The sequence below is a fragment of the Coptis chinensis genome, chromosome 1, assembly GCF_015680905.1.
Source record: "Coptis chinensis isolate HL-2020 chromosome 1, ASM1568090v1, whole genome shotgun sequence".
Taxonomy (NCBI): domain Eukaryota; kingdom Viridiplantae; phylum Streptophyta; class Magnoliopsida; order Ranunculales; family Ranunculaceae; genus Coptis; species Coptis chinensis.
This window is the reverse complement of record NC_141456.1, coordinates 51416351-51436253: the sequence shown is the minus strand read 5'-3', so window position 1 is coordinate 51436253 and position 19903 is coordinate 51416351. Positions and strand designations below refer to the sequence as shown.

At 42.1% G+C, this 19903-nt stretch overlaps 2 protein-coding genes and 1 long non-coding RNA gene across 3 annotated transcripts; 1 reads left to right on the top strand and 2 right to left on the bottom strand.

Annotated features, from left to right (window-relative positions):
* Nucleotides 1-26: 26 nt before the first annotated feature.
* LOC147524470 (mitogen-activated protein kinase kinase 10-like) lies at nt 27-1266 on the bottom strand. The gene has a single exon (XM_086563371.1). It carries the CDS (start codon nt 1165-1167, stop codon nt 187-189), a length of 981 nt encoding a protein of 326 aa, XP_086419497.1. The 5' UTR covers nt 1168-1266; the 3' UTR covers nt 27-186.
* Nucleotides 1267-1587: 321 nt separating this feature from the next.
* Nucleotides 1588-3015, top strand: LOC147524469 (uncharacterized). Its single transcript, XR_015196972.1, has 2 exons — nt 1588-2036; nt 2222-3015. It is a non-coding gene; the product is annotated as an uncharacterized LOC147524469 (long non-coding RNA).
* A 2563-nt stretch (nt 3016-5578) lies between these two features.
* On the bottom strand, nt 5579-6480 carry LOC147524468 (PR5-like receptor kinase). The gene is made up of 2 exons (XM_086574960.1): nt 6245-6480; nt 5579-6128 (listed from the first exon to the last, which is right to left on the bottom strand). The coding sequence occupies exons 1-2, from the start codon at nt 6478-6480 to the stop codon at nt 5579-5581; spliced, it is 786 nt and encodes a 261-aa protein (XP_086431086.1).
* Nucleotides 6481-19903: the final 13423 nt, after the last annotated feature.

The following is a 19903-nucleotide window of genomic DNA, read 5'->3' as shown; positions in this document are numbered from 1 at the left end:
TAAGTACGAGTAAATATTGCCAAAAGTTACAGGGAAGGGGGACTGGTTGTTATGTTGTTGCGCATGGGCATATCTCTGACAAAGTAAACTAATGCGAATGCATGTACCTTATTAATCTTTCAAGCTAACCTATCATTACTAGATCTAAGGAAACAACTTAAAAGAATCAAGCAAGCCCTTATGCAGTTATGCAGAAGAGTTGTACTTAATCACAAAAGGGTGGCTGAGAAGTTCAGTTACAGTTGCCCTCATTCTCCAGTCTTTCTCTAGACAACGATAGATGAAGCTCCTAAATTCTGGTGATGCTGTTTTGGGAATCTCTGGTGGTTCAACGAAACATATGGCACACATTAGTGTTGCCCAGTCAGGTTTCTTCCCAGGAGCTATCAGAGGGAAGTGGCCCATGTAACATTCCAGCAAGGCCAACCCAAGAGCCCAGACATCTCCTGGAAATCCATCACACCGGCTCCCCATCCTGTTATCAGAGTTGAACCTCTCAGGACTCATGTACGCACAGGTCCCCTGGCAGGAGTCACTTGCATCTAGTGTACCTGCTATCATCCTGCTAACCCCAAAGTCGGCAATTTTTACATCCCCTTGAGCATTGATTAGTAAATTTGATGGCTTAATGTCTCTATGCACAATGTGCAAACCATGCAGGTATTTGAGCCCTTCCAAGACTCGTTTCGCCATACCAATGAGAACATTTTCCGGGAGCCTTCCATGACACCGCAATAAATCATTTAATGACCCTCCTTCCATGTACTCCATCAAAAAGCACAAGTCCCCCTTTTCTGAATCTCTGCCACTATCAAACACGCGATAACACTTCACTACAAATTCTGAATCAACCTGTTTGAGTATCTCTGCCTCGCTAATTGCCTGCTTCAGAAAGCCAACACTTTCTTGCTCAAACCGAATGACTTTAAGAGCGTAAACGGAGGAATTCCGGTTGTGTTGAACTTTATAGACAGTACCACCACTGCCATGGCCTAGGACCTCCAACTTCTCCAAGTCAGACAGACTCTCTATCTTTGGAGACTCTGGTCCATTGGATGACATTGGTAAGGCGTGTGTATTCCATTGTTGGAATTGTAGAGCAGGTATACGAATGGGTAATGGGAGCCTGAGAGCTTCTTGGCGTCTTCTTTCTCTCACCAAAACCATTTAGATGGTTTGGACTTTGGAGGCTGTTTCTACGTACTGCCTATTTCTTTATGCAATAGTTCATGAAAATGAGTCATTCATGGTTTTGTAGTTTGAGGATCCGAATATAGTGGGTTAGCTGAGATTTTTGAGGTTGCATCGGCATATATCATTTGGTTGTGAGTGAGTTTTGTCGATTATGGTTTAGACTTCAGAGTAGTGCGTGTCTTTTAGCTTCCATGTGTACACCAACTTTCATGGGATTTTGTTGTCACCACTTGTAATCGACCTGAAATTTGATTAGAGCACATTATGATATACTTTTGAGTCCGAAAGTATGGGCACAAAACTAGCAAATTAACGATGCAATACATGTCTGTTACTTCTTTATTCCTCCACTTTGGGTCTTTGGAACAGGACTCTTTTCTGTTCTATAAAAATGAGGTCACTGGTTGGCGTGATTATGCAAAAATCAGCTATGCCATCCTTGTTTTTCAGTTACACTTTGTTAGCTCCCAAGTCTAAATGGATCATATAATACTCCTCAGTATTTTTCTTTATGCATAAAATTCATATTGTATAAAACAACTTGCCTGGAATGGTAGTTGGATTGGTAAACAACCCATCAGCTGGGAGAGTAGGTTGGAACTACTTTAATTACAAAAGGACGGAAAGTATGAAGACACTCGAGTCTTCAAGCTTACAACTTGCAACTCTTGATCCCGAGAAAATGCTACTTGATTAATCCATTCTCATTACAGGTTTTCTTGTTCATACTTAAGCAGTTGCGTTGGGAATCCCATCAAGTAAAATACTTAGTTCGCCTTCTTCATTCATCTCCTTGACCTTATTAGCTCCACCTATGAATCTTCCTTTTACAAACACCACAGGTACCTCTATTCTCCCTAACACCTCTCTCAATTCCTCTTTATATCCTGGGTACATCCAAAGGTCTCTCTCATACATCTCAATTTGATAGAATTGTAATATTAAACGGACTTCCTTCCATGCTTCAATGGTTTTCCTTATACCCCCCAGTGAAGTTGTGTAAATAATAACAAATTTTCACCTCCAGGAGGACACAACTTTTGAAATGTTTCAAGCAAAGATTTGGTTTCTCTCCTTCTGCTCAGATAGGTATCTGTCTTGGACTTCTCTTCCAGCTCTTTTTCAAGTGATGGAATTTCTTGACTACGGCTGGAGTTTGTAGAAAAAGAAACCTTCCTAAGATGTTCTTTCAGCTCTTCACTGCTCACACCTGAATCACTGTTGTTTGTATTTATAAGCGAATCACTGTGGTTGCTACTTCCTCTCAAATCAACTAGAGAGTTTGTAGAAACGGAAACCTTCATTAAATGTTCTTTAAGCTCTTCAGTGCTCATACCTGAATTACTATTGTTGTTACTTCCTTTCATATCAACTGGAGAGTTTGTAGAATCGGGAACCTTCATTATCTGTTCTTTCAGCGCTTCAGTGCTCACACACGAAATACTACTGTTGCTACTTCCTTTCATATCAACTGGGGAGTCGTTTGTAGAAACGGAAACCTTCATAAAATGTTCTTTCAGCTCTTCAGTGCTCATACATGAATCACTACTGTTGCCACTTCCTTTTATATCAACTCGAGTGTGCAGAAGAGGTGGTCCTAAAGGACGGCTGAAAGTATAGATAAATTCACAATTGCAATCTTCAGTTATGTGTTTTATTCAAATAATTCTAAAAAGATCTCAATTTTTAGAAAAATATGTTGTGCCTATCGGCCTGTGTTGTGTGTTTAATAGGAGTTAGGTCGTTAGGATACACCATAGACATTGTACGAAGTATGAACAAAGAATAAATAAAAACAACATGATCGAAAACTTGTTGAAAGATTAAGCCCAGGCCACGGTGCTAAAGGGCAGTCAGAGTATTTCTACCCTCTGGAACAACTTAATAACTCTCTGGCAGAAGAACACGAAATATTGGCTTATTATCCAATCCATTTATATAGACTCGTAACCAGTCACCCAGGTTTTTGATGTAGGAGTAATGCATCGTTAGCTCTCTCTCAAACAATCTAAAATAATCAATCTCTAACCGAGAATCGGTAAAAGTCGATCTTTAACCAAGAGTCGATCAAATAAATCTCTACACTATATGATAGCCGCATTTTTAGAGGAATTTTTTTCAACCAAACTGTATATTTGTAATCTCTCTATTTTATGATTTTAGAACCACCTCTCTTAATTATTCTAATCAGCTCCCTCTTTTTTAAACAATTTACCAAAAACTCTCTCACTTTATTAAAATTAGAATTAGTTTCATATTATTTAAAATAATTTAGAAAATCTCATTCACGTCACTCAAATTATATTCAACCTCTCCTAATGTTTTTATATTATTTTTTAGATTATAACTATAATTAAAAAAATCATACTATCAGAGAGATGTTAGAGTGACAGGTTTAAAGATTTGAAAAAACACCGATGCGTAGTACGGTTCGCATACTCGTTGAATATAAACAAAAAATGTCTTTTACAAACCCTAATATAGCCTTAAATATGCGTCCAAACACTTAAACAAATAAACAATAACTAAAAGACCCTTAAACTTAAAGTATGCCGATTAAAACCCTTCGAAAATAAAAGTCCTAACTAAAAATAGTCCAAAGGCGTGCGCCCCTCTGGTAGGCCAAACCAAGGGAGTGCGCCCCTTTATTCCCTATCATTCGTCTTCGAATGTTACAAGCGTAAAGACAAAAGATGAACAACAAAACAGACTGAAGTTATCCTCGAACTTTGTCACGATATTGACTAACTTGCATAGTTTTATGAAAAGAACTCGTTGTCACAACGTGCACAGACAAATATATTCTGAAAAGAAAGCATAGATTCTTCGCCATTAATAAATCTGCAAAGATTTCAAGAAACGGATCTGCGAAATTTTCAAACAAACGCACCAAACAAACACAACTAGATCTTTCCTCCAAGTTAGACAAACTCGGATCCACAAAACACAAAACAGATAATTATTCATCGTCACGATAAACATTATAAACTGATGATAAATCCCAATCGATAAACTCCTTTTGATCACCAGCTGGATAATACATCCCCTCGTCAATAGACTCCTCATCAAACACAGGGGTTAAATCCCAATCAACAAAACTTAATTTTTTCTCAACTTCAAAAATAAAAATTGAATTTTTTTCAACCACATTAACAAAGTTCGAAGTTTTAGAACTTTTTACCTTCAATGCATCTTACACTGCTAGTGTTTGATGCTCATAAGATTGGTCAAGCTGCCGAGTAATGGCGGCGACCAGGCGGGTTAGCGATGCTACCTGCCTAAAAAGTTTGGTCATTCGCACACGATCATACATATCCAGTTCGTAATTCAATCTGATACCAACTGATGTAGGAATAATACAGTATTAGCTCTGAAACAATCTAAAATAATCGATCTCTAACCGAGAATTGATAAAAGTTGATCTTTAACTAAGAGTTGATCAAATAAATTGAATATAAACAAGAAGTGTCTTTTACAAATCCTAACATAGCCTTAAATAGGCGTCGAAACACTTAAACAAACAATGACTGAAAACAAACAATGACTGAAAGACCCTTAAAGTCCACCGATTAAAACCCTTCGAAAATAAAATACCTAACTAAAAATAGTCCAAATGCGTGCGCCCCTCTGATAGGCCAAACCAAGGGCGTGCGCTCCTTTATTCCCTATCAGCTTTTCTCAGCCACGAGGACTAACACAATTTCGAAGGTTTCACTTTCCAGTATGGGAGTATGGGACTAACTGGCATGTATTTTGAAATACACAAGTAATAGATTACTAATAGAATTACAACATTAACCAACTCCAGCATCCAACAAGCACTTTATTGTAGATAAAAAAAAATAGCTATACCTGTCAATTTCCCATTTTCTTTTTGGATCAAGTGGAGTGCTCCTTCCCGCGGTGATTTAAATTTCTTAGGCATCAGCGCAGTTTTTCTTCCCCGAATTCTAACAGCTGTCTTGTATGAGCTGAAAAAAGTTATTTGAGAGTGTTATTTTTTGATGGCCGGTTGGCCAGTTCAGGAGTTAATAAGTTTTATCCAAATGAGTTACATTATTTCAAATCATTTGAGAATCTCACAATGGATTTGAGATTGTCTGAAGCTCTGAGCAATAGTGTTTAAACCTCACAATGGAGTAACTGCAGACCTCAGTATGTTCCTTCCATAGACATTCCTATACGTTTTATTAAGGAAGCACAATGCCATATCAATGATGTAAGACAATTGTAGCGAAAAAAAAATGATGCAAGGACTAAGGAGTTGTATCTCCATCTGTCACTGTAATACACTAAGTAATATATTAATTTTAAATTAACATTATATGTTTTCGGCTGTGAGCAATAGTGGGGGCCCTAATTTTGTGGAAGTTAAGACGTTAAGTTAATTCATGCTATCTAAGAATGGACAGTAGTAACTTTTCCCAAATTTTTTTTTTCTTCTATAATTTAACTTTTCCACAAGTATTCCATGCTGCAAGCACAAGAACACATCCAACTTAAACTTCCAACGCTTTTCATTGGAAAAATCTGAGAGCTTGTGACCATACCGTTTCATTGGTGTGGAAGAGACAACTGAAGAAACTGGTGAAGGCGGGGGCACACCAACTATTGAGGGAGTCCAGTTGTTTGTGCTCGAAGAATCACCAAATGGATACATCGGATCGGGAGGCGGCGCAAGTGGAAAGTTTCCCTTAAGAACTTGCACCACAATGCCCATGCTCGGTCTCTTTCCAGGCATGTGCTGAGTACACCACAACGCAACTGTAGCTAATCGCTTGGCTTTTTCTTTATTCTTGATCTCAATGTCATAGTCCACTAGAATTTCGTTTGGTATTCCTTTCTTAAACTTCTCCCAAACTTGTCCAGGAATCCAGTCTTGGCCCTCACAAACTCTCCTCCTTCCCAAAATTTCAAATAGCATCATGCCGAACCTGTAAACATCAGTTTTCGAAGTTGCCTGCATGTTCATAAACATATCTGGTGCAGCGAAGCCATTAGTCCCTCTGAATTCCATCTTGGAGATTTGACTATCATCCCTGTTACAAACCTGGCCAATCCAAAGTCTGCAACCTTAGGAGAAAGATATGAGTCGAGGAGCACATTGCCAGGCTTTACATCATAGTGAATTATTACTTTATGGCAATTCTCATGCAAATAAGAGAGCGCCATTGAAGTCTCTGTTGCAATATCATACAACGTTTCCCACTTTACATCAGGCCGATTCTCATATAATATCTTATCCAAAGATCCTCTCTCCAAGTATTCATAGACCAGTGCTTTCATATTGGCCTCAAAGCAATACCTATAGAGTCTAACTAAGTTTCGATGGAGAGTACTACTCATCGTGCGTACTTCAGCTGTGAAGGTGCGTTCCACGATGTCGTTTCGACTACTTTTTAGTACCTTAATGGCTACCTTCATATGGTTAGACAAATGACCTCTAAAGACATCTCCATAGGCACCCGAACCTATTTGATCAGAAAATGTTTTTGGGGTTAACTAGTATTACCCTCCTACTAGATGAGCCAATTAGGATTTCCCAACTAGATGGGGAAATTAGGGTCTCCTCCTTGAGTGCACACAAAAAAAAAACACGGTCAATCCAAGTTGACTTTTGTTTTGTGTGTACTCAGGGGGGAGACCCTAATTTCCCCATCTAGTTGGGGGCAATCCTAATTGGCCCATCTAGTAGGGGGGTAATACTAGTTAATCCATGTTTTTGTAATAATCACAAGTTCCACCTGAGAATATTGATGCATTTTATGTTGTTCAAGTTCACCTAATGAACTTTTAAGTGATTTTGAGTTGTAGTCAACATCTTCTGTCAAAGCATTCACAACTTTTAGTGTTTCAATGACTTTCAGATTAAGTTTTTGCCTAGCATCAACATTTGGATGAAAACCTCTTTTAAGTTCTTGCATTTCTTCCTGTATTTTATCTACCACTCGTACCTTTCCTTCTACATTGTAAGTACCCTCCATTAGCTCGTACCACTCTATCAGAACATACCAATGACCCGACCCTAGGTTATCCCAAGCATCAGTTACAGCCATATATGTAAGCAAATCAATTAGCGCAATCTTGAAACTCAGTCAACGCACCAATCAAGGAAACATTAACTTTGTAACATCAGAGTAATGGTGAATCATCAAGATAGCACATAAGGTGGATCGGCACTTCATAACGGCTTGGAGAAAATAAGAAAAGTCAGCTCAAACATCTATAAGTAGAGAGAGATAAACTACGTAAGGTTTGATTCAAGTTTACCCGAAGAAACTTGATACGTAGGCAACTTTTATCCCAAGAAGAGTGCAGCCATTCCCTATCACACAAATCATCAGGTCGTTCTCCAATAAACACCACACATCTACATTGGCGCCGTCTGCCGGTTTGCTTCATTAAGAAAAGAACACACACTCTTTTCTCAAGCCCACGAAGCTGGTTAGAAAAACCACCATGGACCCCTCACTTCAGATGTTGGCAGATCAGATGAAGATGCTCTAAGAATCCTTCCTCATCTTGCAACAAGAGAACCAGACGATGCGGGAACAAGCCACCTACAACGCCAACAACGACACTCCAGACGCAATGGAGAACAAACGCCGTCACAGCACTCACAACCACCACCAATCAAAGGTTAGAAGACTTCGCACAAAGGTTGGAGAAGTTGAATGACAAGGCAAGCGCACTGCAGATTGCACCGAAGATACTCAAGACGTACAAGGCGCCACCATTCACAACTGAAAATCAGGGTCAAGCAACCTCCGTCAGAGTTTATCCAACCAACGTTCCCGCTGTACGACGGTAGCTCGTGTCCAGGCCAGCACGTAGCTCGTTTCAGCCAGACTCTCACACTCTACAACGCTCCAGAGTACGACTACCTGAAGTGCAAGCTTTTTCCAGCCAGCCTGAAGGACGGAGTTTTAGAATGGTTCTACACACTCACTCCTAACTCAATCAACAACTTCTACAAGCTAGCTGAGACGTTCGCGGAGAGTTCGTCCACAACAAGAAGAAGCAAGCCGACCTAGAATCCTTGTTTCAACTAAAACAAGCACATGGCGAGACAATTTGCGAGTTCCTAGGACATTTCATGAATGAGCTCCTCTCAATGGAGCCAGGCTTAAAGGATAGCTTTGCAATGTCTGCATTCACCAACGCTCTCCTAGATAACTCCGACCTAGCAGGATCTCTGATGCGCAACAAACCAGAACGCCTAGACGACCTGTACCACAGAATTGATAAGTGTATCAAGTACAAAGAGTGGCGGGCCTAGCGCAAAGGCAAAGAAGTTCTCACAGTAACCAAGCGAGAACCCAAAGAAAACAAGCACTACTCAGGTAATAACAACAACAACAGCAAGGGCTCCAACTCCAACAAGCCCTCTTATACAAAAAGAGAATTCTCCAACTTCTCCAGGACGCCGAGCCAAATCCTGAAGAAGATCTATACAGCACCATACTTCAAACCCAACATCAACAAGGTGATCGCCATACCAGAATGTCCATACTGTCATTTTCACAAACTCCACCACCATGACACCAACGAATGTTGGAGCCTCAAGCACTACCTCCAAGACTTAGTCGAGGAGGGCAAATTGAAAGAATTCCTGCCAGAAAGCGACCTTAGGCATAAGCTGGATACCAAGCGCCACAGAAGTAGGAGCCATAACCACAAACGTTCTGCCAACAACAGAAGCAGAAGCAACACGGTTCGATGATCTAAATCTCCTAGTCGGTCGAGACACAATAGGAGACAACACTCCTCCGACAACGACGAAGAAAAGGTAATCAACATGATTACTGATACCTTTAATGACGAAACCTTAGGTCGGGAAAAGCGCAGAAGGGTAGGAGCGCTTCAGGAGATCTGCTATCTCTCCCACAAAGCCGAGGTCATCACTCCTACCAGCTCTCAATCAATGACCTCCATAACATTCATGGAGGACGATCTAGACAAGGTGTGCTTACCCCCACAATGATGCCCTGGTAATGTACGTCAAAATCAATGGGTGGACAGTCAAAAGAGTCTTCATCGATCCAGGCATCTCGTGTGACATACTTTTCTATCAAGCATACAAGGACATGCACCTGCCAGACTCGGTGATGATAGAATCTAATGCACCACTCTATGGGTTCAACAGAGATCGCACAGATGTCATTAGAGACGTCATCCTACCAGTCTCCATTGGCGAAAAGGAGGACATGGCCAAAACTTCAACATGCTTCAGTGTGATCGATGTCAAGTCATCCTACACTGCCATTCTAGGATGCCGTTGGATTCACCAGATCCAAGCAATTCCATCAACCCTACACCAGGTCCTGCAATTCCCCGGACCCCAATGCATCATGGAGCCCAGAAGCAACTAATTAGAAGCTCACCAATGCAATCACGTCAGCACAACAACCACACCAAAGCCTCAGGTCATCAGCAAGGACGTCCCAGAAAAGCAAGATCCTTAAGCTTCCAGCCCTCCAGCAGCAGCAGCAGACAAGCTCAAAGGGAAATAAGCACAAATAGAACCTGGAGAAAAAGTCAATTTGGGCACAAATGATGACCCAAAGTTTGTCTATGTCGGGGCTGATTTAGACCCTAAGGCTCAAGGAGCAACTTGTCAAATTTTTATCTATCAATAAAGATGTTTTTGCTTGGTCATATATCGATATGCCTGAAATTGACCCACAGGTCGCTTGCCACAAATTAAATGTCAATCCAAATGTAAAGCCTATCAAACAACGACCTTGCAAACTGGCTCTCAAATTTCAGAAAGCCATCAATGAAGAGATAGAAAAGCTAAAAAATGTGAAATTCATCAGAGAAGTCGAGTACCCGACCTAGCTAGCTAACATCATAGCCGTTCCCAAGAAGAACGGTTAGGTACGACTCTGCATAGACTTCACTAACGTCAACAAGCACTGCCCCAAGGACAGCTTCCCCCTGACAAGAATTGACGTTATGGTCGATCAAACATGCGGTCACAAACTCCTTTCGTTCATGGGCGCCTACAATGGATACAATCAAATACCACTGGTAGAGGAAGACCAAGAAAAGACGTCCTTTATCACTGAACAGGTTCTACTATAGCGTCCTACCATTCGGCTTGAAGAACGTAGGCGCGACCTACCAAAGACTGGTCACAAAAATGTTCAAAGACTTGCTGGGTGACACTATAAAAGTCTACATTGATGATATGGTAGTCAAAAGCGAAAAAGCTAGAGATCACATTTCTCACCTACAAGAAGCCTTTGAACGACTACGCCAAAACAAAATGAAGCTCAACCCAGCAAAATGCGTATTTGGGGTAGCTTCAGGGGAGTTCCTAGGATACCTTGTCTCACAAAAGCGCATCGAAGCAAACCCAGAATAGATACAAGCTTTCCTTGAGATGCCAGAACCGACCTCCAAGCAACAAATCTACAAGTTATCTGGCATGGTGTTTGCCCTCAACAAATTCATCTCACGTGCATCTGACAAGTTCAAATCGTTCCTGCAAATACTGAAGAAGGGCGCAACATTCACATGGACAGACGAATGCCAAAAAGCTTTCAACGACCTGAAAGCTTACCTATCAACTCCTCCCGTCCTGTCCAAACCAACAGAAGGAGAGAAACTGGGGCTTTACCTTGCAACTACCGACTTTGCTATCAGCTCGGTTCTCTTTCGGGAGCACGAAGGAAATGAAAAACCAGTCTACTTCACCAGCAAGACATTGGCCGAATTGGAAGTGTTTGGTGCATTTGATCATGGGGACAGTGTTTGGTGCGATAGGTTGTGAGATAACATAGGTTGCTGCTTTGATCTGGTGCTCCTTTTCTTACCAAAAATAGAGTAAAAACTGAACTTTCATAGGTTTCTTATCTAGTTTTTCCTGGTTTTGCTTTCCACTAATAGTAAAATCCTCCATTGCTATACAGTGGTAGTTTATTAGTGGAAGTTTATAGCTTTTAGCCTCAAAGGTAAAATCCTCCGCTATCTATAGTGTGAGTTCGCTGAGGCAATTCTTAGTGCTGGTTCTCTTTCTCCTGGAACAGTTTTAAGCCTAGCTTGTTCTCATGGCTTCTGCGACCAGTGCAAATGGGCAAGCTGTCCCTCAAACCACGTCCTGGAGGTCCCTATTTGGTCGGTCTGGGTCTTCTGAATCCACAAGAGCTTTTAAGTCTTTCTCCCCGATCTATGTTGATGGAGTGGCCGAAGCTTCAATCGATTTATTGGAACAAGGTAAAAAGGAGTGGGATGAGTATTTGGTTGGGTATTTTCTGGACAAAAGATTGTCATTCCCGATGGTAAAGGAAGTGTTGCAGAGAAAGTGGAAATTGAAGGGGTCCTTTGATATCACCACAGATAAAGAGCTGTTCTATATGAGTTTTACGAGCTCAGAGGATCACCAAATGGTTTTAGATGAAGGTCCGATTTTTATTGCGGGCAGAGTGTTTGTAGTAAAGCCATGGACAGTGGAGGTTGATAATTACAAAAACAAGGTGGCCTCCATTCCTCTATGGGTAAAGCTGATGGATGTCCCGAAAGAAATGTGGACTTTCGATGGACTTTCAATTTGTACCTCGCAAGCTTAGTGGGTGGCACACCTATGTTTATGGATGATGCAACAGCTAAAAGGAAAAGACTATCTTTTGCTAGGTTCTGCATTGAGTTCCCAGTGAACCATGATTACAAGGAAGTAATAACAGTGAAAGCAGGGAACAGAGAGGTTGTTATACCTCTGGAATACCCATGGCAACCGAAGTCCTGCACAACCTGTAATAAATTTGGACACTCAGCAGACCAATGCTCGGGTAGACAAACTAGGATATGGAGACAGAGGGCAGTTTCGCGTAATGGTGGAGAAACCATAAGAGCCACAAGAATAAGAGGAGTGACTCCCAGCCAAGAGGGGATTGATATCGAAACTGTCCAAGAGAACCAAGAAGTAGCAGGATCGCGAACAGCTGCTGTAGTGATTCCGAATTCAAGTAGCAATGAGGAACTTGAGCAGCATGCTGCCATGGCTGAAGCAGTTGTGGATACTCAGGCTGTTGGACAAATGTTAGAGGTAGGTGTGGTGGACCTAACTGCAGGTGTAAATGTGGCTTCCAGTAATCACAGTGAAGGTGCTAACTGTCAAACCCAAAGAGGCGTAGCGCCACAGGGTGAAACAAGGCAGGATAACCAATTGATGGTGGTAGGAGTTTCTGAATGTAGTGGTAGCATTGCTGGGCTACAAGAGGCAGAACTGAGCTGCGAGATGGTGAGGGTACAGAGTGGGGATGAAGATAGGCCGTTACATCACTTGCTACCAGATAACACTCTCGCTCTACAGTTTATCAGTGAAGGGGGTATGTTTGAATGCCTTGCAGCAGGCGAAGACCTTGAGGACGACATCTCTGATGCACAACCGGAGCTGTTTGGTGATAGGACTCCTCCTCCTATACCAACTATTATGTCAGTACAGACTCGAAGCCAAAAGAAGAATAGAAACGACAACCAACACCAAACACAGGCAGTTTCTAGTAATAGAGGTAAACAGAGAGGCCGAGGGCAAGGAAAGAGAAAAGCTCACTGATTTTCATTATGATAAGAGTGTGTAGCTGGAATGTGCGAGGGTTAAATGACCACACAAAAGCTAGACAGCTAAATTTGTTTAGTAGAAAGAAGAATATTAGTTGTATGGGAATTTTGGAAACGAAGGTAAAACGAGAGAAATTCCTAGCTATATCGGGAATAGTATGTCCTTCGTGGGAAAGTATGCATAACTATGCAAGCGATGATAGTGGACGAGTTTGGATTGTATGGAATCCGGTAGTTATGGAGATTACAAAAGAGCTGGAGACGGCGCAATTTATTCACTGTAAGGTCTCTATCTTACAATATGATTTCCAGTTTACCTTGACAGTTATATATGCTAGTAATAACAATGCGGAGAGACCGATCCTCCGGAGGAGAGTCTGAAGTTTCTCGACCATGGAATTCAAGGTCCGTGGTGTGTTATTGGGGACCTGAATAATGTTCTCTTCTCGCATGAAAGAATTGGGGATGTGGCAGTCCACCAGAGGGAAACAGCTCCACTAGCAAATTGCTTAAATGCTTCGGGGCTGTTCGATCATACCGCAACAGGATGCTTCTATACATGGAACAATGGGGGTGAGGTAGTCAGGAAATGGTCAAAGCTGGATCGGTGTCTTGTGAACTCCTCCTGGGCGTCCTTACAGTTGGCTACGAGCGTGGAATTTCTAACTCAGGAGTTTTCTGACCACTGCCCAATAGTGATGTCTTTTCTGAATAAGATTAGAAGTCGACCACCTTTTCGGTTTTGTAATTTTTGGCGACTTCATGAGGATTTTGCACCTACCCTTGCTCAATGCTGGAACATCCAAGACCATGGTAACCCACCGTACATGCTATCATGCAAGCTGAAAGCGTTAAAGGTTGTCCTCAAGGGCTGGGCTCGCTCTTTTTGTTATGATGCCCACAGGCTTGTGGAGGAAACTAGAGAAGAGCTGAGACATCTTCAAGTGAGACTACAGGTGAACCCTCTAGATTCTTCGTTATGCTGCCAAGAGAGTGCCACAAGGCGCAAACTTTGTCTTTTGATCAAGATGGAGGAGGCGGACCTTTATCAGAAGACAAATATTGAGTGGCTATGTTTCGGGGAAAAATGTAATGCTTTTTTCTTTAACTCTATAAAGGAGAAGAAGTCTAGGAGTGTTGTATGGTGTATAAAAGACAAGGAGGGATATCTCAGAGAAGGCTAGATGGAGGTGAAAGATGCGTTTATTGAGTACTACAAGGACCTTCTGGGCGTCACCTCACCTGCTTTTTGTGACCGTGCAGTCTTGAATGAGCTTAGTATCACTGAAGTGGATAATTGCACTAGTCTACAGCTGGCTTCCCCTATCACTGATGCAGAGATAAAAGAAGCTCTTTTTGATATGAACGATAATAAAGCTCCGGGGTCTGATGGGTTTAACGCTTTCTTTTTCAAGAAGTGTTGGGATGTTGTTGGCAATGATGTAATAAGAGCCATCCAGCACATTTTCCAACATAAGCAGATGCTTAGAGGTATAAATTCCACAATCCCCAGTCTTCTTCCAAAGAAGAGAATGTCTTCTAGTGTTGAGTCTTTTAGACCTATAGCATGTTGCAACATTATTTACAAATGTGTATCTAAAGTTCTCACTAACAGAATGAAATTATGTATTTCTTCTTTGATTTCTTGTGCACAATCGGCTTTTGTGCCTGGGAGGACTATACAGGATAACTTGTTGCTTGCTCATGAACTTTTGCGAGGTTATGGCCGGAAGAGAGGACCAAAGAGGTGTGCAATAAAGCTGGACATCAAGAAGGCCTATGACTCTATAAGCTGGAATTCCCTCTTGATGATCCTACAGAGATTTAAGTTCCCCCCGTTGTTTGTCGAATGGCTGAAGATGTGCTTCTCATCTCCGTTTTACTCCGTTCTAGTTAATGGGACACCTGAAGGATATTTTGAAGGAAAACGAGGGCTAAGGCAAGGTGACCCGGTCTCTCCGTATCTTTTTGTTCTTGTGATGGAGGTGTTAAGTGCTATGCTGCAAAAAGGGCTTAGGTCTAAGTCTATCCATGCTCACTCCAAGTGTAGAAAGATTGGTATCTCGCACCTTTGTTTTGCCGATGATGTTATGCTCTTCTGTAAAGGTGATATGGAGTCACTTCTGGCGATAAAAGAAATTTTGGCCGCATTTTCTAATGCAACAGGGCTACAGCTCAGTAATGCAAAAACTACCCTCCTCACGGGTAGTATGTCTGAGGAAGAAGGGCTATAACTTGCAGAAGTTCTAGGAATCTCCTTGGTTACTCCTCCAGTCTCCTACCTCGGCTTACCTCTCACGGCCACCAGATTGGGTATTAAGGAATGTCTCCCACTCATTGAGAAAATAACGGGGAGAATTTCAAATTGGAAAAATGCAGCTCTTAGCCGTGCAGGAAGGGTGCAGCTTGTTCAGTCGGTCCTCTCCTCTTTCCAAACGTATTGGGCGAAAACCTTTGTTTTGCCGAAAACGGTGCTGGATAAGGTAGCAAAGCTATGTAACAGGTTTATCTGGGCTGGACCTTCCATGGAGAGGAAGATGCATCATGCGAGTCATGAAACCATGAGAGTGGCCAAAGACCAAGGTGGGCTTGGGCTGCTAGATCCTAGAACTTGGAACAAAGCGGCATACTGTGGGCTCGTTGTCAAGATTGCTCAGAAATATGATTGCTTGTGGGTGAAATGGACATGGGAGCATCGTTATAAAGGGGGACATTTCGGACTATGAAAGAACCCAAGGACTGTTCTGGTGTGGAGAGGCATCCTTAGGCACAGGGAGGCTGCCTGGAAGAGTGTGAGATACAGTATTGCTGATGGTTTAAAAACGAGCTTCTGGCATGATCCGTGGTGTTTTGGCCCTTTGATCTTCAACGCCCAAGCTAAGGAACTGCTAGCGACTTCTATTCCTGATGATGCTTGTGTTGGATCGATTATTGAAAATGGGAGTTGGTCAAATACCATTTGTCAATTACCAAGCTGCGAACTGAAAAAGTTTATCATGGAAACGGAGGTAAACAGCTTTTTGGCAGAGGATAGAGTCATCTCGACTCCAACAAGCACTGGTCGCTTTTCCCTTGCATCGGCTTATCTCTCGCTCAAGAATATTCGAGGAAAAGTGAAATGGTTCAAGCTTGTTTGGGGTAAGTTATCGGTGCCCAAACACTCTTTACTGTATGGCAGCTCTTCTCTGGATCCCTGCCCACCCAAAATCGACTTATGTTCAAGAAAGTCATAAATGTATCCAGCTGTTGCTTATGCACTGGTCACGCAGAATGTTCTTCGCATCTTTTTTTTTACTGTGCGTTCTCAACGCAAGTTTGGGCGAGGATAAAGCTAGCTTTGGGCTTGTCTGGGCAGGTGAAGAGATCGCATGAAGAGTGGTACTTCTTAATGAGACTATGCAGAGCGAACTCAATGCAAAATGAAATTTTGCGGGCCTTCACGCGGCGAAATGTCCACGATTTGGAATGAGAGGAACTGGCGTCTAAAGAAAGGCAGGAAAAGATTACCGAGTTTCTTGAGTATGCAGATTCTGAATGATATGAAGGTTTATCTTGGCAAAACACTGCAGTCTATAAAGGAGAGCTATGCGCTGCAGGTGCTGCTGGAAAGACTAGGCATAGAAGGAAACTACCAGCCAGTTGAGGAACAGTGGGTGCGCTGGTCAAAGACGAATGATCAGGTACCGGTGCTGAATACCGATGGGTCGCTGAAACTCGGCAAGGCAGGGTATGGGGGGCTAATACGAAACGCAGATGGCGGGGTCCTCTTTGGGTTTACTGGATCGTCCACATCTCCTTCGATTAGCCCGGCCAGAACCGCTAGGAGTTATGAGAGGACTACAAGGAGCTGCCCAGTTGGGAGTAAAGCGACTGCATGTACATTCTGACTCCATGAGGGCTGTACGTATTCTAAACTTGAAGGAGGAGCCACCTTGGGCGGAGAGGAATAGCGAGCCCGGATAAAAGCGCATTATGGACGAGTTTGAATTGGTGGACTTTGTACATGTTTACAGAGAAGGGAATCAGGCTGCAGATTATTTATCTAAGCTTAGTGATTCTATAGACGATAGTGTTTTGTATTTCATTCCCCCTTTAGACCAAAGTCTGCATGTTTTGGTCAAAGAGGATGAAGAGGGTAAGTTGTACTTGAGATCATGATCAAATAAAGGTTGGGGCATCCTTAACCCCTAGCTTTTTCCAAAAAAAAAAAAAAAAAAAAAAAAAAAAGACATTGGCCGACTAAGAAAAACATTAATCCCCAATGGAGAAAATAATGTTAGCTTTACTGTACTCAGCTTGGAAGTTTTGACCTTACTTCCAGGCTCACAGCATCAAGGTCATCACAGATGTACCCATCAAATAGGTTTTGAGTTCTAGCAACAAAACAGCCCGCATGGCCAAATGGGCTGAAGAACTCGGAGAACATCACATCGACTTCATTCCCAGAACGTCTCGCAAAGGTCAGGTCGATGCCGATTTCTTGGTAGATTTCCCCGTCGAAGATGTAAACTAGGAACCCGAGCCAATTACTTCATTTCATCAACCATCCACCTTAGACACATGACATCTCTATGTAGATGGAGCGTGCAATAATAGCGGTAGTGGATTGGGGGTTGTGTTAACTTCACCAGAATGAACACAACTACAAAAGTCAATCAAGATCGACTTCGCAACATCCAACAATGAAGCGGAGTACGAAGCATTAATCACAGGCCTCCGCATGGCATAGTAACTACAAGTCCAGAAAATCAAAGCTCACAGTGAATCACAACTAATCGTCAAACAACTCACCAAAGAGTATGTAACAAACGGAACAAACCTGGCCAAATACGCCCAAGTCGTCAATGATATCATCAGCTCGTTCAAAATATTCTCACTAGAACACATTCCTCGAGAGGATAACAGACATGCAGACAGCCTAGCTTTCCTAGCCTCGAAGACCCAAGAGGCATGTCCAACCACAGTCTACATTGACTTTCTGGAGAGGCCTGCATACCAGCAAGAAAGCGTCAACAGTCTCACAGACTTTCAGCCCTCATTCGAAGAAGAGATAACTTAATCTTGGATGGACCCATTTCTGCAATTTATCCAACATAGGGAGCTCCCAACAGAAGCAAAGAACGCTCGTGCCATAAAATTCCGAGCTCCCAGATACACTGTAATCAATGGACGATTGTTCTACAAATCCACAGGTGGACCTCACTTAAGGTGCATAACTCCACGGGAATGTTAACTCATCTTTAACGAAATTCACAAAGGCGAATGTGGCAACCATGCAGGAGCAAGATCTCTGGCTCACAAAGTAATTGTTCAAGGGTATTATTGGCCAGGCATGCACATCAAGGCAAAGACATATGTTCTCAAATGCTACCAATGTCAAACATTTGAACACAACTATTTGAGTCCAGCACGAAAGTTGATCAACATAGGCAACCCATGGCCCTTTCATATGTGGGGGCTAGACATCATGGGACCATTTATCCCACAAAAGAAAACATGACTCAAATACATCCTAGTAGCCACAGATTACTTCACCAAATGGGTAGAAGCAATCCCACCAGTCCAAGTTAAAGAGGTCCATGTCATCAACTTCATATGGACCAATATCATCACAAGATTTGGTCTCCCCCACACCCTTATCATGGATAACGACACTCAATTTGCTGGCTCATAAGTCAAGCCATTTTTGCAAAAATGGCAAATCATTCAAGTATTTTCTACACCTAGATATGCACAAAGCAATGGTCAAGCAGAGGCTACCAACAAAGCAATCAAGGAAAATCTCCAAAAGAAGTTGGAGAGCAAGAAAAGCCAATGGCCGGAGTAATTCGAGAACATTCTATGGGCTTACAGAACAACAGCCAGAGCCAGTACCAATGAATCTCCTTTCACACTTTGCTTCGGAACAGAGGCAGTCATACCATCAGAACTAACAATCACAACCACACGTTCTGACATCGTCGAAACAGGTGATAGTGACACCATCTTGGCAAAAGAAGTCGATCTCCTAGAAGAGCGAAGAGAAGTAGCTGCAATATCCCTAGCTCGGTACCACCAAACAATCCAACGATCTTACAACAAAAAGGTCATCCCAATCTCTTTCCAAGCTGGTGACCTAGTCCTCAAAAAGACTCTAGCTCCAGCCAAGCTTGACCCAACATGGGAAAGCCCCTACATCGTTGACAAAGTCGTTAGAAATAGAGCTTACTGGATCAAAATACAACTTGGTGATACACTTCCCCGACCTTGGAATACAGCTCTCCTCAAGCGATTTTATCAATAAATTTTTTTTCCAGATGTATCAGTCAATATGAATAAAATTTCATCAACATTTCGAGCACAAATATCATCTTTTGTATTACATGAGTGCCAGGCATCTCGCACTACCCAACCCAACCTAGGACATCACAATGTCAGGTCGTACATCAAAGACAGAGTCAAGAAGGACTAAACTATAGTTACCACATAGTGGTAAATTATCAAATCAATCCAACCCAAGGTCCCCTAAAAGGACCTTAAATCAACTTAACACCAACGCATGGCCAGGGTTAAGCATGATTCAACTGAAAATTTCACGCAATTATCAGTCAAATTCAAACATATGGGACCCCCAAAAGGACCCACAGTCAACTTAAGGCCTTTGAACAGGGTTAAGCTTGGCTCAACTGTAACTACCAATCAAAGGCTAGTTATCAGACAATCAGAGTTCCCCCAAAAGGAACTACCCAATCAAACGCACAAAAGGCGACCTAGGTGATAGCTACTGTCATCTCACCAGGTCGTACAGGACATTAGACGATCTACCATAGTACAACAAGTCATCAGGACTACCACTATGTAGTATAGGTCGTCATACAACGAATCAAACAACAATAAAAGCAATCACATCCACAAAAAATTCAATGAGAACATCAAGGCAGAACAAGTAAGTAATTTAAATACTTTACTACTTACAAAATTTGGTTGGATACTAGAGGCCCCCAGGTTATCCTGAGAAAATGACCTCAGCACCACCATCATAAAAAATCAAAGTTATCAATATTAGTTATCAGTATCAACCAAAGCAAGTGAGAAAACATAGTTCATCATCATTCAAACAAATCAATAGCAAAGAGAGAAAAGGCACAGTTAGAGGACACGGGGA

Coding starts and splice junctions, on each gene's coding strand:
- LOC147524470 (XM_086563371.1), bottom strand. CDS start 1,167: ATGGTTTTGGTGAGAGAAAGAAGACGCCAAGAAGCTCTCAGGCTCCCA.
- LOC147524468 (XM_086574960.1), bottom strand. CDS start 6,480: ATGAAAGCACTGGTCTATGAATACTTGGAGAGAGGATCTTTGGATAAG. Junction 6,129..6,244: donor GCAGACTTTGGATTGGCCAG/GTTTGTAACAGG, acceptor TGATGTTTACAG/GTTCGGCATGATGCTATTTG.